Source organism: Muntiacus reevesi, chromosome 1 (genome assembly GCF_963930625.1).
Source record: "Muntiacus reevesi chromosome 1, mMunRee1.1, whole genome shotgun sequence".
In the NCBI taxonomy this organism is placed as follows: domain Eukaryota; kingdom Metazoa; phylum Chordata; class Mammalia; order Artiodactyla; family Cervidae; genus Muntiacus; species Muntiacus reevesi.
Window position 1 is genome coordinate 222,234,494 of NC_089249.1, and position 23,006 is coordinate 222,257,499.

Here is a 23,006-nt window from a genome sequence, read left to right on the forward strand (position 1 = left end):
CTGGGGGTGCAGATTCAACCCATCTGAAATGACGATGGGAGTGGGTGGAGTGTGTTCTAGGGCCCCTGCACAGGCTGGAATTGGGGCCACTCATATTCTTTGCTCAAAGCAGTTATAGTCACACCAACCTATCAGTTCCTGGGCTCCTCCTGTGGCCCCAGAAGACCCCTCCCCCAAATGGCTGGTCTTTGGCAGGGGGATTCTCTCTGCCAAGGGTGAGGGAGGGTCAAGAGGCCACGTGGCCCTGAATGTGTAATCATGACTGGACACTAGGGCAGCTTTTGGGGGACACACAATTTGGGTCATCCAAATAGAGACCCCTCCACCTCACCCTCAGGTGACAGACTTAAAAGTTAAAAAAAAAAAAAAAATCCTCATCGTTGTGAACCATTGCTGTGCTGGATTTGTTGTTTTGTTTTTCTCCAATAAATTATTTTCTAGTCACCTACCTGGGCTTGTGCATTGGTTGAATGTTGGGGGTAGGGGTAGGGGTTGGCAGCGTAGGAAGGGGAAGCATGGGGCCCAACCTCTGTGAAGGGAGAAGGGGAAGAGGGAAAGAGTAAGTGGGCCTCTCCACTCTGAACACAGCCCTCCCTGAGATCCCACCCCCACAGCGCTCCACCCTCCATGGAGCCTTTGGGCCACTCGAGCCTCAGGATCCTGTGGGCTCTGCTTCTGAGGCATCACTGTCCACTACCTTCTGAGCACCAAGTATAAAGTGATTTGCTTGAGGAGAAGAAACCAGGACACCCTGGTGGAGGGAGAGGCTGGGTGGTGCCAGGGCCTTATAAACTGTGCCGAGACAGGACAACAAGCAGCATGCAGGAAGCCAGCGCTGGTAAGCAGTCTGCTCTGCACCTTCCTCCCTTCTGAGAGCAATAAAACTTTTATCCACATTATCTATCCCAGAGTGAAAAAAAAAAAAAAAACAAAAAAACCCAAAGCAGTCCAGCTTTCCCCGCAATTCCCCATTATACCACTAGAGGACAGTGTTTTGATTTTCTTTTTCTTTTTTCCTTAAACCATAAAGACTTCCATGGGGCATCACAAAAAGAAGTCTAGGAAGAGGGAGCCTCAAGGAGTCCTAAGGTCAGACAGACTGTGATTTATTAGGGAAAGAAGAGCCGGTGGAGCCCTGTCTTCAGGGGATGGCCTCATGCTTGCTGGATGATACTTACTATGCCTGAGCAGTCACTGATGCCCCAGGAGTCAGGGAAGCTGCTCTGCCAGATCAGGTGCAGCTTGCTCCCCACTGGGCTCTGGCAGCCACTCCATAGGCGACGGCTCCCTCTCCACAGGTGAGGGCTCCACCTCCATTGGCTGCTCGCTGATGGATGATCCTTTTGCACTTGGTGGTACAGTTTCCATCACAGCACTAAGATTTGAGCTGGAAACTGGCAATATCCCTTCCCTGTGGGGCTCGGGCTCCTTTTGCCAGATGTACGGCCAGTTCTTCCAGGACAGTTTCCGGATCTTCCAGAGGGATGTCTTCTCCTGTGGCAGGTATGCTGGCTGGCTCTGCAGGGACGTCTGGCTCGAAGGCAGCATCTGGCTCTCAATAGAGGTACTTTGGCTCTCTAGAGTCGACAGTGGCATCTCTGTTGGTGGCAGGCTCTCAGGAGAATATGCCAACTTCTCCTGTGAAGATCCAGATGGCCAGGCTTTGTTGAGAGGGTGGGGATGAGGGGCAGACTGCTTGCCCATCCATGGTCAAGGAGGAGCTCACCTCAGAGGGAGGCTGCATGTCCTCAGAGGACACCTTCCCATGGTGTGAGTGCCTCTTCCTCCCCAGAAATGACATCTTCCTTGGGTACCACAAGGACTCCTTCATGCTCCCAGATGGTTCATCAGGTGGCACTGTGTGATCAACCAGCATGTCACTGTTGACCCCTGCTGACCTCCGCAGAATCGTGCCCTGGGTGATGAGGTTAGCATAGCCCTCCCGATGGGAGAAGGCATAGCTGGAGCGCCGGGCCCGTGACTCCCTGCGGATACAGGGCACAGGCTCCACGGTGATCTCCTCACTTATGACTTTCTCTACCTCTTCCTACAGAACAAAAGAGAGAGTGGAAGTCATCAGGCTCCCAAGCCATGTTGATGACTTTCAGATCACCTGCCCCTCCAGTGAGGGCCAATCAGTCCTTGGCCACTATTGATTGTCCAAGCTCTTTCCTAGGCAAGTTGATCCAGCTAGAGTCCTCCATGGGACCTGACTTTGGACCAACCAATCAGATTCCTCCCCATGGACCTGACTTTGGACCAGCTAATCAGAGTCCTTTCCCTGGGACTTAACTCTGGGCCTGCCACCACTCGCCTTGAGTGCCCTCTGGTGGCAAAGTCAGAAATTATCCTGGGGCAGCCCCATGTCCAGCCTGTGTGGCTGAAGGTGGCAGGTTTGTGGCCATGTCCCAGTCCACCATTCCAAGTCAACTCTGGGGCCCATCCCAGCTTCAACTCATCCTTCTAGATTCTGATACTATGGTTAGTGAGTCCCATCTCCCACCTTTTTTCATTGTGGTAAAATACATATAACATGAGATGTACCATTTCAACCATTTTTAGGTGCACAGCTCAGTGGCACATTCACACTGTCATGCAGCCATCCCCATCACCCATCTCTAGAACTTTCTCATCTTCCCAAATGGAAACTCTCTCCCCATGAAACAATGACACCCCCTTCCCTCCCCCAGCCCCTGGCCCAACCATCTGCTTCCTGTCTCTATGGATCTGACTCCTCTAGGGACCGCCTGTGAGTGGGATCAGACAGTATTTGGGCTTCTGTGTCTGGTTTCCGGCACTGAGCATCACGCCCTCATGATTCACCCATGTTGTAGCAGATGTCAGACTCTCCTTCCTTTTAAAGGCTAATATTCCACTGTACGTATATATCACATTTTGCTTACCCATCATCCACCGATGAACACTGGGTTACCCCAAGTCCCTCTTTTGCCTATCCCATCTCCAAATCACTTCTGTCACCTCAACCCCCAAGCCCCAGTCACTTCCAAGTGGAAGTCTGGCTATGCTCCCACAGCATCCACCCCAGGAACCACAGCATCCACTTTGGGGCCCTTCTGCCTGTCATTTGGTCCCTTGTGGGGACACTGGGTGTGTGTCTGGCTCTGCTTCTGCCCCATCTCTGCCTCTCCTTCAAGTCCCGGTTCCCAGCACAGGCTCTGGCTGTTGGGGTCCTCCATGTGTGACGTGGACCCCCAACCCTCACCTTGCGCTGTGGCTTCTTGAGGGCTTGGTAAATGACTCGGAAGGCCAGCACAGGCAGGGTGTTCAGTGACACATTCAGCAGGATCACCAGCATGATGTGGGGCTGGGACAGCACGTTGAGGTCAGCGTCTGGCAACAGGGCAGAATCACAGCTGGCCTGGGCTATGGCCTCACCAGAGCCTGCTCGGTGCCTCTCCCTTCCAACACCCTATCTCTTTCTCTTCCCTTCACCCCAGGGAAAGGAGGTGAAAATTCTAAGGAGACATTGACACTTCCTGCGCACACACACACACACACACACACACCCCTACCTCACCTGCATGGCCAAGGAGCCTGAGGTTCAGAGGGGCAGAGAGGTTGCTCCAACAGGCCCCCCACCATCACTGCCCCATCCCTGCTAGGGGCTCACATAGAAATGGGAAGGTCTTGGGGAAGTGTTTGAAAAGCCACAAGCTCTGGGTGAGGCTGGTCATCACCACGTAGAAGCAGAGGCTGAGGAAAATGGCCAGCAAAAACAGGACGGTCCAGTACTTGGTGATCAGGATGATCTGCACAAGGAAGGGGCGTTAAGGCAGGGGGGATGAGGAGGGAACCGTGGGGTGGATGGAGGTGGATGGGGTGGGGAGGATGGAGGCCCAGCTCCCGGGGTCTGTGAAGGGGCAGGTCACTGCCAGGAAAGACCTTAGCTTGTCCGAGGCCCACCCCACCAGGGGAGGGGCAGGCAGATGGCCACTCCTACCTCCATAGTGATGGACAGCAGGCTGGACAGGGCCACGACCACCGCAAAGGACTGGTAGTCACTTAAGCTGACAGGCCCAGCTGAGTCCTGGCTGATCCACAGTGTCATGAAGAAGTTGACCAGAGAGGTGGCCGTGCCATGGGCGAAGGCTTGCAGGACGACCCAGTAGTTGAAGAGCTCGTCCTTCTGGCCTGCGATGTACAGCTCCGGCAACTCAAGGCTCCGCTCTGCGCTCACATCCTGGCGAGTTCACAGTGGGGAAGCTGGCTCTTGGGACCAGAAGGGGATGGCCCCTACCCCACCCCAGGCCCCAGAAAAAGAAACATGTACAGAGAAGGAAGAGGCAAGACCTGGAGCTGCTCACCTGCTCAAAGAGCCCGATATAGAGGACCAGGAGGGTGCTGTACAGCAAGTTGAAGAGCGCCAGGAACCAACCTTCGTACAGAGGCTGGGGTAGGAAGGTAGAGGACGCAGACAGGGGAGGGGAGGGAGAATGCAGTCAGTCTTCAGAGCCAGACAGCCAGAGACAGAAACGAATCTCTACCTAAGGAGACCCATCCAAGATTGTTTGTCACCTGGAGAGGATGCCAGGTGCCTTCGAGAGTCAAGTGACAATCAAGGTTGGGGCTAAGATCAGGGCTGCACGAAGTGATAAAGAGTGGAAGAGAAAAGGCATGGAGAAAGGAAAGGCTACCCACTCCAATATCCATGGACTGTACAGTACATGGGGTGGCAAAGAGTCAGATGCAACGGACTGACTTTCACTTTCATTTCAGTGCTTTTAAAGTAGCACCTTGAGTCTGTTTCAAGTGATGACTTTAATACAAAGTTTACAGGAGGGAAAATGGCTAGAGAGTGTGTTTTAAATTTTTCTTCTTGCCATGCTGCACATCATGCAGGATAGTAGTTCAACCAGGGATCAAACCTGTGTCCCTTGCAGTGGAAGTATGGAGACTTACCCACTGCACTGCCAGAGAAGTCCCTAGATCATTTTTTTTTTCCCCTAGATCATTTTTGATTTAGGAAGTCAGTGATGGGTAACAGAGCTGGAAGAGATCTCACAAAGAGACCAAGTCCCTTCCTGAATGCACAAATCAGACAAGTGAAAAAGCATGTTTCAGTTCCCAGAATGGCTTTACGTGCATTCTGGGGTTGAACAAATAAGTAACAACAAAAAATTTTTTTTTACCAGAATCAAGTTTCTCACCGTTGGAGATGAGTCACAAATGAGCATGTGGAAAAGGCTAAGCTGAGCCTTGTTCTGTGGTATCAGTGTGAACTCACACACACATAGAGAGGTCAGTACACACAGGTGTGTCTGAACACAGGTTAGTATGTGCATATCTCCTGCCTCTTTCTACAGGGAGGATACTGGCATCACGTGCGATGAGCACACCAGGTGCTTAGACCTTGATTTCTAACAACCACTCTCTGGTGAAGAGAACTGGTATTCCTTGAGGGAATGGTTCATTCCAGGCTTGGGATAAGGAAAGGACAAAACGAGCCAGGAAGCTCTTGAAGTGCCAGAAAGTGAGGACATGCTCAGAGGAGAGCAGGCACAGGGCAAACGGACAAGTTGGATACAAAATGAGCAACAAGGCATAGAATAAAATGAACATATGTGAGTCCATACTGATAGGAATAAATATTTAAATAAATATATGTGGGGAGAAGGGACATTAATTACAGTTAATAAACACAGAAAGACTAAACACCGTCCCCTCTGACATCAGGAACAAGACAAGAATGCCTGCTTTCACCATGGCTATTCAACACTGCACTGGAAAAGCCCTCACTAGAGCAATTAGGCAAGAAAAAGAAATAGAAAGCATCCAAATTGGAAAGCAAGTGGTAGAGCTGTCTCTTTTTGCAGAGGACATGATCTACATGCAGAAAATCCCAAAAGACTCACAGGAAAACTATTAGCCAATAAAACAAACAATAAAGTTGCAGGGCCCAGATCAACACACACACAAAAATGTGTTTCTATACACCAGTGGTGTTGTTGCTGTTTAGTTGCTAAGTCTTGTCTGACTCTTTGTGACTCCATGGACTATAGCCCACCAGGCTCCTCAGTCCATGGGATTTTTCAGGCAAGAATATTAGAGTGGGCTGCCATTTTCTTCTCCAGAGCATCTTCCTGACCCAGGGATCAAACCCGTGTCTCCTGCATTGGCAGGAGGATTCTTTACCATCTGAACCACCACATGGTACCACTTCCTATACAGCAGCAATAAGCAATGTCAAAAGGGAATTAAGGAAACAATTACATTTATAGTAGCATCTAAAAGAATAAAATACCTAGCAATAAAAGGTAAAACAAAAATATATATTTATGAAGAGTGCTCTTGTAAAGCTCCCTCTCGGCTGTCTGGGTATTGGTGACAGGAAGGCCATTCTGTCTCATGAAAGTCTATTTTCAGACCACAGGGGACATCACTGCCCTATGTATGACTTCTCTGACACACTGGAGAGCACATCTAGTATTCACCATAATATTGTCAAGAATCTTGAAGTCAGGGACCCAGCCCTTACAATCTTACCTTCTCTGAAGTTCAGGTTCTCATTTTTTCCCCTTGAAGAATGTATGTCTGGAGCACCTGTCCTGCCCTTGCTTCAAAGCTCAAATTTGCCAAATATCCCTGAAAATGCTCAGCACAGAGCTGGGCAAGGAACCATCCCCCCCTTTATGTAGATTCTATACCTCTGTTAATGCAGCCAGATATTGATTGAAGGCTGCTTTGCTCTGTGGCTTCAGGCACACTCTGCCCCCTGAGGACCTCCGAGTGGGAGCATGCCTGCTGCCTTCCTGTAGGCTACAGGAAGGACACAGCATCCCCTAGAGGGGAGGGAGTTCCCTCCAGCGCACCTGGGCAGTGAAGCCGTTGTAGAAGGAGAACCAGATCTGGACCATCATGCTGGCCAGCGTCTTGTAGAGGAAGCAGCGCAGGAACTTGCAGACGCGCATGTAGGACCAGCGTCCGTGCACCAGCAGCAGCCGCCGCAGGAAGCAGAACTGGGCCAGCACGTAGTCGCTGTTCTGTACTGCCTGCATGCCCTCCTGACCTGCCACCCCCACGCCGATGTCTGCAGCTGCAGGGGCACACACAAGCCTGTCGGCCAGGGGACCCCAGCCCGCAGCTCCCACCTGCTGCCAGCCTCCCCCGGCCCCACTGCCCACCACCCACTCTTGATCATGTTGACGTCGTTGGCGCCATCCCCGATGGCCAGGGTCACCACGTTCTGGTATTTCTTGACCAGCGTCACGATCAGGGCCTTCTGCTTGGGTGTCACACGGCAGCAGATGACCGCTTGGCATCGGGAGGCCAGCTCCACGAAGGCCCGCTCCCGCTGCTTCTCAGCGATCCGGAGGGTCTTGGAGTCTTCGTGCTGGGGTATCAGCCCCGAGCTCCGCAGCTGGATCCCCAGTGTCCGCCACATGAGGGACAGGCGCCTGGCCTGCAGGAAGTCCACCCTCTCCTCTCCCGGCTCCTGCCAGGACTCCAGCGGGTCCACGTTCACGTTCTGGACCAGGGCTCGGGGTTCCTTGCGCAAGGACAGCAGTAGCTGGTCCTGGCTCGCGGGTGACAGGGGCAGATCACTCTGCTGTACCCCTCCCTCTCCCGCCCCCTCCCATGAAGGTGACAAGGGCAGATCACTCTGCTGTACCCCTCCCTCTCCCGCCCCCTCTAGTGAAGCCCTAACTGTGCCCTCCTCCCAGCCAGACCTGACTGCACCCTCCCTTGCTCTGGCCCAACTGAGAACTATCTCTCGGGGTGGCCGTCCCCTTGGCGGTCCAATGGTGCATCTGAGGGCCTTTCAGTGGAAGCAGCTCCAGCTTCAGACCGCAGCTCCTCCCAGGCCCCTCCCCGGGGTACCAGGGTCCCACTGTCCACTCTGACCTAACACTGACCAGGAACTCCCCGTTAATGACCAAGGCCATCTTGAACTGCAGGGGAAGCTCTTTCTTTTTGCCACCTTGCAGGTTGTTGTTCTCCCAGTAGACCTCGAGGATCCGTCTGCACGGGGGTGGGGGTGGGGGCCCAGCCAGGCCTCAGCCACGTCAGCCACACAGGCTTCCTTGCACCCACACCCCAGCCCCAAGGAGACCGGCCTGGCAGACCCCAGGGCCATGGCTGTGTCGTGGCGCCCCATCCCCACCCTGACCCCCCTCCCCCGTCAGGATCGTCCACCCCATCCCCACTTCTTACACGATCTCCTTCTCCTCCAGAATGATCATGTTCTCTGAGAGCAGCTCGCAAGCAAAACCAACGTTCACGGCTGTCTCTGCAAACCAACCCAGTTCAACCCCTGCGTGGAGGTCCCCCTGCCTGGAGGCCAACCCCACCCACCTTGCCCATCAAAGCAGCATGCCCCTCCCACTAGCCACAGCGATTGGTTCAGGGGAGGGCATGTGACCATGGTAGCCAATGAGAGTCAGCCCTGAGACTTTCCAGCTCAGCATACCGAGGACTCCACTCCTGGCTGGGGCTGGGCGGCTGCAGGCAGGTGAGTCTGGGGCCAAGGTCAAGGCACTAACCATAGACATTTCAGTGCTTAGGATCCCCACAAAATGATTTCATATCTGGGGGCGGGGGAGTGGGTGCAGAGAAAAACGTGACTTCTTTAAAAAAAAAAAAAGAAAAGAAAAAATGAATACAGAAATCCAGCCTTGGGGGCTTCCCTGGCAGTCCAGTGGTTAAGACTACATGCTGCCAATGCAGTGGGCCCAGGTTCCATCCCTGATGGGGGAACTAAGATCCCACATGACCGGCAATGAGGCCAAAAAAAAAAAAAAAAAAAAAAAAATCCACTTTGGAGATTGGTCTTTACACCAGCAGAGCTGTTAAATGTCATTCTAAATATTTGGAGTGTACGTGCCTCCTGCCCACAGAAGTCCTAATGGAGCCCTGCAGGTACCAATTCCCAGAGAAGGCCCCCCAAGAAGCCTCAGGGGCTGGGAGAACCAGGGCTCCACAGCCACAGGACCAACTTGGCCCCTAGGTGGCTGGGCAGCTCCAGGCAGGTGCTCAGTGCTCTCTGAGCCCTGGGAGGTAACCAGGGCCCCACCAAACAGAGCTGCCAAGGGGGCAAAATCCCCAAAAGGTGCTCAGTATGGCACCAGCCCACCCAGGAGAGGCACCCAGGGTCTTGGTTCTCCCTTCCCAGGGACACACAGTGGGGGGATACAGTGAACTCAGACAATACGGAGGGCCTGACAGTGACTCTGGGACGGGATGAGCCCTCCCTGGGCCTCCCTTCTGCCTGAGCTGGGGGCTGCCACCCTAGGACCCACCTTGCTTGTCCCCTGTGAGGACCCACACTTTGATGTTCCCCTGCTTGAGACACTTGATGGTTTCGAGGACACCGTCCTGGAGCCTGTCCTCGATGGCTGTGGCTCCCAGGAGCTGGAGGGGGGAGGACGGAGTGGGCGAGGACAGACTGAGCAGGGACCCAGCTCCCCGGCCGGGCTGGGGTGCGGCGCCCTGCCCCCAGCTCCACCCACCTGGAGGCTCTGCTCCATCTCTTCGTACAGCTCGTGCAGGGCCTGGGTGCGGTTCTGCAGCAGGATGCTGGCCTCCTGGTGCCGCTGCCGCCACTCCTTGTACACGTCCTCCTCCACCTCTTTGCAGGCCAGGCACAATGTCCGCAGAGTCTCCGTGGCAAAGGACTGGGGCCGGTAGGCAGATGACGCTGGCACCCCTGCCACTCTGGGGAACCCCTGCAGCCCTTCTCCCTCTGCCTGGGCCCCCAACCTGCCCCTGCCCTCCGGTGGCAGGGGGAGGCTGGGACCACACGCCACCCTGCTCCACACCCTCTCTGTCTCAACCCATCCCCGCCCCCAGACACTCCACTCACTCTGTTTTGCCTCCAGATCTCAGCCTGCCTGTTCCTCTAGCCAGGAACATCCACCCTATGATTTGTGCTGCAAATTCTAACCATTAGGCAAGACCCTCAGTGAAGCCCTGCCAGACCCCTTCCCAATCAGGATTCTGCCGTCCCTGGAGCCCTCTCTCTGCCTCACTTCTCAAGGAACTGAGGTAGGGGGTGGGGCACAGGAAGGATCCTGTGGGGCTGTCTCCAGGCCCAGGGGAGGACCCAGGGCTCTCTCGCTCCATCGCAGCTCTTCCTTTCTAGGCTCCAACCCTGCCCCAGGTCTTTTGCCCCAACAGGCAGCCCCTCGACTGGCTTCTGCTCCTGACTGACATGGGCTTGGGTGGCTGCATGTGGACATGTCGAATGCCCCAGACAGGCCTGTGCACCTCCTCTCATGCCTCAGTTTCCCTGTCCATACTGTGGGCAATTGAGCCCAGCCATCCTGCCGAGCTCCTGGGCTCTGGGTCACTGCTGTGACTGCACTTCGGTTCTGGGTCAGGACCGAGACATCTGCTCCCCACCACTCCCTCCCAGCAGAATAGGACACTTTGGGAGACTCCTGAGCAGAGGGACAGAGGACATTCTTTCCACAGACAGTCCTGCTGGGCCCTGTGCTGGGTGAGGCTGGGGACCCATGGGTTCAGGACTGGGCCCTCATGGCAGGACAGCCCATGTCAGGGTCAGGGCAGGAAGAGCTCCCTGGAGGTGGGGACCTAGGTCTGAACCTCAAGGACAGAAGGATGCCGAGCACCTGAGTAGAGGAGAACAGAGACTAGCATGTGCAAGGGCCCTTAGGCAACACCAGAAATTGGGGTTCTGGGAAACCCCTCGAGGGCAGGGAGACCAGGTTAGAGATGACAAACAGCAGGAAACAGAAAGATGAAGCCTGGAAAGTGGGGCCAACGCTTTTGGGTTTCACCTGTGGAGATGAAAGGTTTGGGGCAGGGTGGGCTGAGTGTGCCCCAGAACCTAGGCCTGGCTGGAAGAGGGGGGTGGCATCCAGGGCAAAACCCACCCACAGGGTGTCCTTGCCTGACTCAAAAGAAGATGTCCCCTCTGGGCAGTGCAGCTTGAAGTTGGGCTCCATCTTCAGCCCCTGAGTGTGTGTATGTGTGTGTGTGTGTGTTGGGCAGAACAGTGTGCAACTTGACCAACTGTACATGGCTTCCCTGAGGCCATTTCTCTGCACACTCTTCTCCCCTGCCCCTGTGTCTTCGACTCTACCCCCCCACCCTCCCTTCCCACAGGGACTCACGGCCAAGGCCTCCTCTGTGGCCCATTCTGTCTCGCCTTTCTTTTTTAGGCGCTCATAGATGACTGTGTCAGCCCCTTTGGTGTAGAGGTAGATGGAGCCCTCGGGCTTGCGGACTGTGGAGGAAGAGGCCTGGCTACCCACATACACTCCCCTCCCCACCTCCCCCCACCCCACCCAGGACCACGGGCACTCACCTAGCACTGACATCCGCTTGCGGATGCTGTTGAAGTCCATCATGGCCAGGACCTGGTACACACACTCCTCCCCCAGCTCCATCAGGGTGATGCTGTCCTGCGTGCGTGCCAGGAACACGTAGCCAAAATTTCGGGCTGCTGTGACCAGTGCCTCCTCGTCCGGGGAAGCTGCCTGGTACACTAGCTGGTCTGGCCAGGGAGGGGGCAGGGCGGGGAGGGGTCTGAGAGCTTGACCTTGTTGGAGACCCACCACCCACCTGTCTCCACCTGCTTAGTACAGGGAGGAAACAGAAACAGGAAGTGCCCAACATGTATTTGTGGGACGAACTCTAAGCCCAATAAAAGAAAGTGGGTGATTGCATCCCAGTCCACAAGTCCTCCTCCTCTCTATACGATGACAGGCCAAGTCACCCTTGGTGGCAGGGGCTAGGTGGGGTTTGTGCTGGGGGCCTGGGAGCTCTCTAATCGTGATGAGAGGGCCCTGGGAGTTGGTGGGAGAGCATCTGGGGAGTCTGGGCCCAGCCACCCCCGGGATTGGGGGGGCACTCACTGTTCATCTCCTGCACCATCACCGTGTGGCAGATGGCCAGCACGCGCCAGAACTCGCGCACCCTCCAGTCCTGGTTGGCCCGCACGGCCTGCAGGAGTTGCGTGTTGCAGAACAGCAGCTTCCCATCAGCAAATTTGTTCCAAAGGAAGGGGTTCTCCTGTGGGGGGGGGCGGTGAGGCACAGGCCAGCCCTGGGTGGGTCACTGCGCGTCCCCCCACCACCCAGGGCTCCGGGGCGGCCAGGGCTCACCTTGCCTGGGGTCTCCTCTGGGCCTGGGGAAAGACTCAGCTTTAGGCCTCGGCTTCCAGTGTCCGCATGGGGTCCCACAGCATCCCCTCCCCGGGCCAGGATTCCTGGGGCTGCTGGCTACAGCTAGACCAGCCAGGCCTGTGCCCTGGACCCAGCGCCCCAAGCCACCAAAGACCTCATCCTCAGCTTCTGCCTGGAGGAGAATAGGATGCAGCCATGTGTCCCAGGGCCCCCCTCCACGGCAGTGGGGTGGATGGTGTATGGGAGTGGGGTTCAGCCCCATAGAATATATTTGGTTTGACCTCCTCCTGGTGTCTTTTTAAAATTTGGACTTGGCCACCTACTTTGAAAAATAGGGTGATTTCACAGAAAAACCTGGATCCATAGCACGTCTAGAAACATCAGAGACCTGCTGGGGTTGGTGCCGCTCAGCACGGGCCTGGTGCCCTACCTGAGGGTCAGGTGGCATCGACCCGAGGGCGGGGCCCAGGTCTGTCATGGGACTGCCCAGGGGGCCCTCTGTTGGCTCCTGGTCTAAACTGTGTCCGCTGCTTAATCAACTAGACCAGAGACTGGTGAATGATGCCCTCACCTCGGTACCAATTTCTGTGTGACCTGCAAGGCTATAAACGTTTATCACATTTCTAGAGAGTTGGCAGAAACCTGAAAAGAATATTATCTTGTGCAACACATGGAAATGGTATGAAATTAAAATTTCGGAGTCTGTGTGAGAGCAGCAGCTGCTTTCTGGGGCCAGAGACCCAGTGGCCTTGGTGGTCAAAAATATTGACCCATGAGTCCTTTACAGGAATAGCTGACCAACCCCCAAGTGAGAGGAAGCCCCTTGGCAATAGTGGTGGGGCACCAATTGGTGTGGGCTGCTGGATGCCGGGCCACTGCCGTGAGACCCTGGACGAGGGGAGCGGGGCGCAGGCGGGGTCCCACCGTAGACAACTCCATTGATGCAGCACTTCTTGAAGGTCATGATGTTCTGGGTGAGCGTGCCTGTCTTGTCGGAGAAGATGTACTCCACCTGGCCCAGCAGGTCGTTGAGGCTGGTGCTTCGCGCTTTGGCGGGCAGGTCCTGGGGCTCGTAGTACATGTGCTGGTCCCAGTTGATGTAGACGCTGTTACCCAGGTAGATGAATTCGGCCCTGCTGATGCATGCATGCACACTCGCACATTGGGGAGCACCGCCTAGCCCTTGGGCCTGCTGTCCCTCCCCCACCTTCCCTTCCAGCTCAGCAGGGGGTGGGAGGCCCTGGGGCTCACATAACAAACATGGCCATGGGCACCAGGACGCTGAGCAGGATGAGATAGCCCCAGAAGATGAAGAAGGCCTCCACAGCCACACTGTGCGGATGCATGGCAGACACGTAGTAGTGATGGCCCTTGAACTCCTTCACCTTGTGCCAGAAGCCAAAGGCCAGGGCCATGGAAACCACCACCATGGACACAAAGATCTGCGCGGGGAGGGGAGGAAGGGCGCAGCGTGAGGGGGCCTGGGTAAGGCACCTCGGGGACGCACGCACCCTTAGTGTGAACGGACAAGCACGGGGCAGGGAGCGGGTGTACCCCAGCACTGCTCCAGGAGGGGACAGAGGGTCGGGGTGGGGAGGGACTGGCAGTCCAGGGGAAGGGCAATTTGCAGGTTTTCTGCCGAGCTTCGCAGCTGCGAAATTACTTCGATAATTTTTAAAAAGGTAAAGTTCATTTAGGCAAAAAATTAAGGATTTTTAAAGGTCAGTGGAGGATAGGTGGGTATCTTATTATTTCCTGCAGGTTTTGGAAACGTTGCAATCAAATATTGTTTTATAAAACCTTCCCCCCCTGCCCCCTCCAAATCAGCATTTGAAGAAAAAATTCTCTGGCCTGTCCAGGGGATCAGGCTGCATATTCTTCAGAGGAAGAAACCTGAAGCCTGGAAGATGACCGCCATGGGGCTTCTGTGCGGTGGGGCCCTTTCACTCCCCTCCTCCATGGCCCCCCACCCAGGGCAGGGGGTCTAAGGAGCTCACCAGGATCACCAGTCTGTTCATCAGATGGTCTATCTTGGTTCTCTTCAGATGAATCTTGCCACAGTTCTTCATGATCTTTGTGTCAAAACCTGCAAGATTTCCATCCACCCATCCATCCATCCATCTACCACCCATTCATCATCCATCTATCCATTCATCTATCTATTCATCTATCCACCATCCATTCATCCATTCACCCATCCCTTCATTTGTCCATCCACCACCCATCCACCAATCCATCCACTGTCCACCAACCATTCATCCACCATCCATTCATTCATCCATCTATCCATTTACCATCTGTCCATCCATCCATCCATTCATTTATCCATCCACTCTCCCATCTGCTCATCCATCCACCCCACCCTCCATTTCTCTGTCACCCCTTACCCATCTAGCCACCTACTCCACCACCCATCATTCCATCTGTTATAAATACCCCCATTTCTCCAGTCAAAACAAAGGTGCTGGCTCAACATGTCCATTCCTGCAATTTCAGAAATGAGAGTCCAGAGAAACCACGCCAGGAGCCCTTCATCCCATAGCAGCAGACATGCGGTGGCCAGACCCAGCCTTGTGACTTCCTGACAATGACTTCAGGGTTCTCACCCACCCAACCCCTACCCCTGACCTAGACAGAATAGGCCCCAGGGTCCCTGGAGAGCAGCTGTACCAGCGTAGATGACCAGTCCATAGCAGGTGTCTGTGTTCCGGACCTTGCAGCCTCGCAGGAGGATGTTACCAATATCCAGGGGGTATTTCTTGCCCTTCCACTCCAGGCACCCAACGAAGTGGTGCATTCGGCTGTTGGGTTCCTCACACACCACCTTCCCTGTGGGCAACCCAGTGTTCAGGGAACCACGAGCATGGTGCAACTCAGCCATCCCTCTTCAATATGGGTTGGGGGTGGGGGACTCAGGGAATGTTCCTGTCATTCTCCAGCCAGGGTCACCTACACGGGCCCCACACTACCCCAAACCAGCCCCACTGGCACCTCCACCCCCACTATACAACACAGCCTCCTCCTGGATGCTCCAAGATGGGCATTCCTGGCCGCAGGGCCTTTGTGTGTGCTATCTCCTGTGGTTGTACACACACCTCCTCAGGGAAGCCCTCCTTGATCCTCCAGCCAGATATGGTCAACCCCTATTGAGCCCCTTCCTCCCCCCCACCCCACCAGTGTCTGATGTCACCAGATGTTTATTCCTGCGGCCGTATCGGTAATGTCTGTGAGGGACTTCCTTGGTGGTCCAGTGGCTAAGACTCCCTGCTCCCAATGCAGAGGGCCCAAGTTTCATCCCTGGTCAGACAACTATCCCACATGCCACAACTAAGAGTTCCCATGCCACAACTAAAAAGGTCCCACATACCAGCACAGCCAAATAAATCAATAAATATCTTTTAAATGTTTGTAAGGTCCACCAGTGCAGGAACCAGCCTTATCTCAGTTGAGCTGGGGATACCAGGGCCCAGTCCAGCACCTGACACACAGTAAATGCTGAATACATGTGTGAGGAGGGAGGGAAGGAAGGGGTGCCCCCATCCAGCACCCTAAACTACAGGGACCAAACACAGAGCACAGAGTTCCCCAGCAGGCAGTAGGGGAGGGCCTGTCCACCATCACCCTGAGAGAGTACAGCCACTGGTCTCACTTCTGTTTGACAAAACCCACCCAGCGTGCAAAGACTGGCCCAAGACAGCATTTGGCAGGGAGTGGGCTGGGGGGCCCACAGGGTTCCTAAGTGACCCCCACCCTTCCCTCTCAGGGGCTGGAGCCTGTGTTTCCTGAAGGTAGACATGAGAGCTGTCTAGGGAGGAGCGGGAGAAGGAAGGTGGAGCCATGGGGCAAGCCCACACCTCTCACTACCCCTCTGAACTGCAGTCTCCACCTCTGCAAAATGGGCAGGGATGCTGGGGTAGCTGGGGTGGGTCAGGACCCAGAGAGAGCTGTCAGGATGGCAAGGCCTTTCCCCAGATCCGTGAGCAGACACACAACCAGTGTCTGGATGTCAGGAACAGAGGGGCTGTGCTTGGAGAGAAAGGTTCTGGCATGCTCCAGAACTAATTAGAGTAACTTGCCTTTGCAATGTGACAGGAAAATAATGATAGCGAATAGTAACAATTTTAAAAAATTATCCCCTTGCTGGGTTTCAGCAAACAGTAACTGAACCAATAGGTGTGAAATGTCATACTTTCCTGGCAAAAAATAATAAACCTGGAGATGTCCCTGTGGGCCTCTCCCAACATGTAGGTGAATTGCTAGCCAGTGTACATGGGCTGCCTTGTTTTGTTTTGTTGTTTGTTTTTTCTTTCTGGTCGCACCACTCGGCTTGTGGGATCTTAGTTCCCTGACCAGGGATTGAACCCAGGCCCTGGCAGTGAAAGTGCTAACCAATGGACCTCCAAGGAATTCCCATAGGTTGCCTTTTTGAATAAACAACCAAAAGCATTTGCTTTAAAGTGGTCATGGGTTAAAAATAAAATGTAACACTTGATCAAAGGCTGTAGCACACCTTGTAATAACAACAGAAACACCTCCACTGTTACATTGGTTTAAGGGATTTGATATGGACCTGGAAGAAGTCTGTCTGCTAAAAATTCTCTCAGCCCCAATGGTCTGGGAATAAATAAGACAGGACAATAGATGGTAATGTGCACATCTGGATGTCAGAAGCTGCACAACACCCTCCACCCAGCAGGTGAGGAACCTGTGCTCCCACTGCGGGGGGTGGGGCGGGGGGAGACAGAGCCCAGAGGGGCTGAATGGGTTTGCCAGCTCCCACCTTGGAAGGAGGCTATCTTCCTTATACTGGTCAGCTCGTGGTGCGTGATCATTGGGGCCTGCCTGAACTTCAAGTTGGTCTCCCTGGTGACAAGAAGAGGAGCAAGACAAAAGGTGGGGACAGACAGTGCCCGGTCAGGGTGTGCCCAGCCTCTTTCCAGAGCCACTCTGGCATTTCCCCTAAGTACCTACAGTGCGCCAGCTGCCAAGAAGGAGGTTGAGGCCCAGAGAGGGAGAGGGCCTTGCCCAAGGTCACACAGTATGTTTGCCAAAGGGCTGAGGCCAGACCCTGGGCCTTCTTGCTTTGGCATTTGGCTCATGGTGGGTAGGGGAGATGGGCTTCCAGAAATGGTGGTGCATTTTATTGCCCCAGCTGGCATTCAAGTGTCCACATGCTCCCAGGGCAAAGGACCACAACATCAAAGTAGGCTGGGTGTGCAGCCCCCAAGTCCCCAAAAGCCCTAGTGATGACCTGGTCTCACCCGTCGATGTCAGCCGTCTCCACATAGCACAAGCTGCTGGGCTCTGTGCTGGCCAGCAAAACCAAGTCAGCCTGGGGTGGGGAGCAGGGTGGGAGATGACAGCCTTGTATGGGGGCAGAGAGGGGGGAGACCAGTGGTGGGGGTAGGGGGGCAGCCCTGCCTCTGAACCCCCACCCAGCTCACTGACTAGGCGATGATGGCCTTGCATAGGGGCAGGGTGAGGGGCGGGGAGGAGGGGGGGAACTGCCCTGTCTCTGGAGCACCCCTCTGCAGCTCACCGGGACAATGCTGTCTTTATGCAGACAGACCAGGTCTCCCACACGTATATTCTTCCATTTTCTCCACAGAAAGCTGCATGGGTGGGGGTGGCAGGGGTGGGGTGGGGGGTCCTCCCAGCCCCCACACCCCCGCCCTGATTGCTCCCTCCTCCCAGATTCCAAGGCCCTTCAGACCTTCCTGCCCTCCCCTTTGGCTGAACTCTGCTCCATGAGGGTGAACAGTTGGATCTTCAGTCCCTGCCCCTTCACAGGGCCCACCCCAAGCCTAGTAAACAGCAGGCATCTAATAAGTGCTGGTCTGGGTTTCCCCTGGCCCCACAGGATGTCCAGGAGCTCCAAAGATGCTGGATGATCTTCCAGGCACAACCCCCATGAGTGTCCATCCCTCTGTCATGCTGGGGTTGCCTCCCTTGGGTAGATCATGCACCCAGCTGCTGCAGCCTCACCTCTTCCCCGTTAGGATCTGACACGGCCGATTGTTGACGATCTTGTCACTCTTGTGTCGCCCCTGGGCCGATGGGGGTAGGTCAGAGCAGCAACAATTCCCCTCATGCCACTCAGGTAACAGGACAGACACAGGTGCCTGGCTAGAGAGCCCAAACTCGCGGTGCCTGTCCAGTGACCCTGCCTCCGGGAGAGTGTTGGCGGCAGAAAGAGGGCGGTTTTCTGCAGGCCGCCCGTGTGGACACTTGGATGACGTGCTGAAGGGACACTGGCACCTGCCCCAGTGGCCACAGAGCACAATGGACAACACAGCCCACTGGGGCTGCCTGTGTGGACCTTCCTCCCACCACACCCAGGAGTCAGGAGGACCCACCTGCCTTCACCCTGCCCCCACCCCATCCCTGCTTACAATATCATCTACCAGGTCTCGGATGGCCCGGATGGTGAGGAGGCAGATGAGCGGGACGAGCAGAGTGAACGAGGGCAGCGTGGAGATCTCGGGGATGCTCTGACACAGAGGATGGGTCATGCCAGCCAACGCTCTTGGGCACCCTGACCACCTCCCTTCCCCCCAATCCTGCACCCTCCTGCCCATACATCCAGCACCACAACCTCACATCCTGCCGCTCCCACCTCCAGGCAACTCCCCTCTAGGCCCTCTCCCCGCCTGGACCTCCTGCCCAGCACTGCCTCCTCTTCCTTCCATGCACCACCCCGCCCCAGGTCCTCTCCTCCAGGAAGCCCTCCCAAACCTACACTTGTTCCCTCCTCAAGGCCTTGGTTCTCATGGGATCCCCTCTGTGCAACCTCAGATTTGCCCTCAGTACCGTCTGGGTGGGTGCCCGCCCCATCACTGGTTGCTACCATGTGGTTTAATGACAGTCATTTCCCCCAGTCCTGGGCCACCTTAAGACAGGTGTCAGGGCCACTACTGGGTCCCCAGTGCCCAGAACAGGACCTGCATACAGTAGGTCCTCAATAAGTGTTTATTGGCTCGATGGATAAAAGCAGTGTCTCACTTTACTCAGATCAGAATGAGATACTGGGTATGAGTTGGGGTGTTTTGGAAACTTCCCACACCACACAGGGTCCCATCCCTACCCACCACTGCTCACCCATCTCCACCCATGACCAGCCTGATGCCAGGAAGGAGCCCAGTGGGTCCCTAGAATCTGATCCTTCCTCCTCGCCCTCTGGGACCTGCTGAGGCCAAAGGGGTCAGGAGGCCTCCTCATACCTGGAGGAGCCATCCATGCACTCACATCCTTCAATAGATATTGAGCACGTCCTGTGTTCCAGGTCCTGGGCTGGGCAGTGAGGATCCAGCCATAAGGGAACTTCCATTGTGTGGAAGATGGACACTGACCCACTAACCACACAAACACATGGGTCTACAGAGCCATGTGGGAAGGTGGGAAGTCCCTGGGGTGGGGCTGGGGGCTTCCTGGAGGAGACAGCTCAAGCAGGTAGATGGAGTGGAGTGACCATGGGCACTGACTCCTGGGTTGCCCCCACCTCACCTGGAGGAGGATGATGAGAAGGAAGTAGAGGTTGGAAAAGCGGCGAAACTGCTCGTACAGGTTCAAGGGCAGGAAGGAGAAGACATTGTACTTGGCCGTGTGGATGATGTTCTTCTGGAAGGAGAGCTGGCATGGGGGTCTGCCCACCCAGCCCCACCTGGCCTCCACCCACCTGCACAGCCTCCAGCCACGAACAGCGTGAACAGAGCCCCTACTGGGTGCAGGCTTGGTGAGCTGGGTTGGTGACCCCAGGATTCCCTGCAGGTAGGTAGAGCCTGACGGACACACTGTACTTTGAAGGCTGCCTAGGAACGTATTTAGGGTAGAGGAGCCACGTGGGGCATCCGTGCCAGACCAGTGACTCTGCGAGGGCAGCACTACAGTCCTCAGGACCAAGTGGGAGAATCCAGCAGGCAGAGCCCCGGTGGCCACTCTCCCTCACTGGCAGGTCCCCAAAGCCCGTGGGAGCAGGGACAGGGGAGGCCTGCCCACCTTGTACTTCTTTCTCTGCCAACACAGAAAGACCTTCTCCTTGAACTGGCTGTTGTAGGCCTGGTTGTTGGCCTGCACTTCCCAGGTGAACTCTGGAGGATAAACACAGGCTAATGACACCCCGGAGGAGGGCTAATGGGCCCCCGGGGGATCCAGCTGGTAAACAGACAGGAGGGCCCTGAGCCTCTGTACATGGCAGACACTTGCTCGGGGAGCCCAGGTAGATCTGAGGATCCAGCCACCCTGAAACAACTCCTAGGCCATGGGAGACCTATTCACACCCACTCCTTCTACAGAGGGGTAAACCACAAGGCCCCAAGGATGAGCTCCAAGGTGTTGGAGGCTCCATGCCCAGCTCAGGTGCTCTGGGTCCCAGGCTTCCAAGTCCTGAGTCCACCCTTCAGTCCCAGGGTTTTGAACTGTCTGTAACCCCATGAGAACCCCACACTGGGCCTCCTGTCTCCCCACTTCAGCCACTGCACTTTCTAATGCCCCTTGGTGGAGCCCACCTTGTGCCCACACCTTTGCCCCCACCCTATGCCCACGCTTCGCCCAGACATGCACCTGAGTTCTTCTCCTCTTCAAGGTCTTCTCGGTACGCGAGACTGCCCATGCTGGTGGGGCTGTTGGGCAGAGTGGCCTGAGGTCACACTGGCAGCCGTACAGTGCCCACCACTCCAACCTTCTTGGAAAAATAATTTCCTACGCCCACCTGCGAGTCTCCTCCCCAGAATCTGAAGGTCCCGTCACCAGCTGTGAGTCCTTGCTCACTGCTGTGGTCACCTAGTCACTGTTCCCCACCCCACAGCCCCGCACAGCTCTCCGTAGTCCAAGCCCCCCATTGCCGTTCCTGGAAAGGCTGCACACGTGTTCTTCACATAGCACATGACATCCAGTCTGGTCAGGTGTTCGATCTATTTCTTTGTTGACAGACTAAATGGGCCCCCAGTGTTCCCTGTCATATCTCGAAAGGAAGTGTATGCGGCCAAGGGGCTGAGAGGTCTGAGTGTGGCCCTGGGGCAGCAACCACCAGACTTCCATAGAGCCAGGAGCCCGGCCCCTCCTAGTCCGTCAGTGCCCCTGGCAGCTCCCCAAATGACCCACAGCCCCAGCACTGCACACCCCTGGTCCCGCTGTTCTCTCTCCCAGGAGGACGGTTCCCTCTTAACAGGCTGGCTGGAGGCTCCTCACCCATCTGCTCTCAGCTCATATTTCTCCGACGGCCCAGGCTTGTTCTGGCGCCTCCTCTGGGCCTCCCTTCTGCCTGTAGGGTCCCCCATCCCAGCTCTGATCATCCTTTCTCTGCTTCTTCCCCCATCTGGGCTGCCTGCTGAAACCGGAACCTCCCAGAGCAGGGACTGCTGGTGTTTGAGTCATTGGTGTCCCCAGGGCCCCCGGGTGAGGTGGGGGGGAGGGCCTGACTCAGGGCCGGCGCTGACGCTCCCGGGAGCCTGATGAAAGCCAGTGCCCATCCGCCAGATGAGAAAAAACGAGGCTCGGGGTGAGTGAGGCTCAGGCTGTGGGACCAGAGCCACTAGGAACCCGGCCCGGGCCAGATGGGGTTAGAGGGTTGTGCTGGTCAGAACTCACGCAGAGTGTATCTGGGGACGGCAACACGCCTCCCCCAACAAGGACTTGCTTCCTCCTCAACGCACTCTCGGCTCACCAGAACGTCCACTAACCCCGGGGAAATCCCGAGCATTCCCACAGCGAAGCGACGCAGGATTCGATGCCCAGCCCCCGGAAAATGCACCGGGAGATCTCGGTCCACCAGACACCCTGAGCTCCGGCGCCCGTCCGGACCCTGGCCCGCGCGGACTTCTAGGGGGCGCCTCCTCCGCCACGGCCTCCCGCCTTCAGGCCCGGCGGAGTTCAGAGAGGGTGCGCGGGCCCACGGAGATACACAGCTGTGGAAGCGCCACCGCTCACCTGCGCGGGCCGGGGCGGGCGGGGCCGGGCTGCCTGGGGCAGTCCGCTAGCGTTCAAAGCGACGGACGTGGTGGAAGCTGTTAGCCGCGGGCCAACGGGCCTGAAACGGGCGGCGCGGGCGCGGGGCGGAGCTGAGCTGAAGGGCGGGGTCTAGGGCCGAAGGCGGGGCCAATACTAAGGTAGGGGCGGGGCCGAAGGCGGGGTCGAGCGAGGCCAAACTGAACAGGGCCAAAAGGGGCGGAGCCGAAGGCAGGGCCCAGTGACCTCGAGGAACGGGGAGAAAGCGGGCGGGGCCAAGGACGGTGAGGGACGTCGAGGGCGTGGCCTGAGCGGAAGGTGAGCCCAAGGAAGAAGGGCGTTACCCAGAAGCAGGGCCAATACCGAAGGCGGGGCCGAGAGTCATCCACGCCGAACAGGGCTCAAGGGGGCGGAGCCTAGTGTGACCTCGCGCAACGGAGTTAAAGGAGGCGGGACCAACGGGCGGGGCCGAAGGCGAGGCCTAGTGAGGCCTTGACAGCCGGGCTTGATGGAAGAGTCTTAATCTGGGCTTTTGTATTAAGGGACTATGACAAACCTGTTAGTTCAGTTCAGTCGCTCAGTCGTATCCGACTCTTTGCGACCCCATGAATCGCTGCACGCCAGGCTTCCCTGTCCATCACCAACTCCCAGAGCTTACTCAAACCCATGTCCTTTGAGTCAGTGATGCCATCCAACCATCTCATCCTCTGTCGTCCCCTTCTCCCGCCTTCAATCATTCTCAGCATCAGGGTCTTTTCCAATGAGTCAGTTCTTTGCATCAGGTGGCCAAAGTATTGGAATTTCAGCTTCAACATGAGTCCTTCCAATGAACACTCAGGACTGACCTCCTTTAGGATGAACTGGTTGGATCTCCTTGCAGTCCAAGGGACTCTCAAGAGTCTTTTCCAATATCACAGTTCAAAAGCATCAGTTACTTGGTGCTCAGCCTTCTTTATA

The 23,006-nt window shown here is 56.0% G+C and overlaps 1 protein-coding gene across 10 annotated transcripts; it reads right to left on the reverse strand.

The window, feature by feature from the left end:
• Window positions 1-1,111: 1,111 nt before the first annotated feature.
• On the reverse strand, window positions 1,112-21,895 carry ATP8B3 (ATPase phospholipid transporting 8B3). Of its 10 annotated transcripts, none has more exons than XM_065918523.1 (29): window positions 21,769-21,895; window positions 20,667-20,725; window positions 20,103-20,194; window positions 19,611-19,724; window positions 18,500-18,598; window positions 18,093-18,154; window positions 17,647-17,719; window positions 17,369-17,439; window positions 16,888-16,970; window positions 14,778-14,936; window positions 14,105-14,193; window positions 13,359-13,549; window positions 13,032-13,240; window positions 12,087-12,109; window positions 11,838-11,994; window positions 11,288-11,476; window positions 11,094-11,206; window positions 9,468-9,632; window positions 9,258-9,369; window positions 8,173-8,248; window positions 7,875-7,980; window positions 7,150-7,534; window positions 6,831-7,054; window positions 4,326-4,409; window positions 3,962-4,201; window positions 3,632-3,770; window positions 3,224-3,351; window positions 1,727-2,047; window positions 1,112-1,638 (listed from the first exon to the last, which is right to left on the reverse strand). In XM_065918523.1, the coding sequence occupies exons 2-29, from the start codon at window positions 20,713-20,715 to the stop codon at window positions 1,210-1,212; spliced, it is 4,182 nt and encodes a 1,393-aa protein (XP_065774595.1). In that variant the 5' UTR covers window positions 20,716-20,725; window positions 21,769-21,895; the 3' UTR covers window positions 1,112-1,209. The 10 variants fall into 10 exon arrangements, with proteins under 10 accessions (XP_065774595.1, XP_065774597.1, XP_065774592.1 ...); XM_065918525.1 differs by having other exon boundaries at window positions 21,693-21,836; XM_065918520.1 differs by lacking the exon at window positions 21,769-21,895 and adding an exon at window positions 21,294-21,417 and having other exon boundaries at window positions 19,611-19,721.
• Window positions 21,896-23,006: the final 1,111 nt, after the last annotated feature.

Excerpts from the sequence above, each read along its gene's own strand:
- ATP8B3 (XM_065918519.1), bottom strand. The coding sequence starts at position 21,397 with ATGATCAGAGCTGGGATGGGGGACCCTACAGGCAGAAGGGAGGCCCAG. Across the intron at positions 18,599-19,610 it reads TTCTCATCATCCTCCTCCAG|AGCATCCCCGAGATCTCCAC; the intron begins GTGAGGTGGGGG and ends CCTCTGTGTCAG. Across the intron at positions 8,249-9,257 it reads CCTCACAGGGGACAAGCAAG|AGACAGCCGTGAACGTTGGT; the intron begins GTGGGTCCTAGG and ends GTTGGTTTGCAG.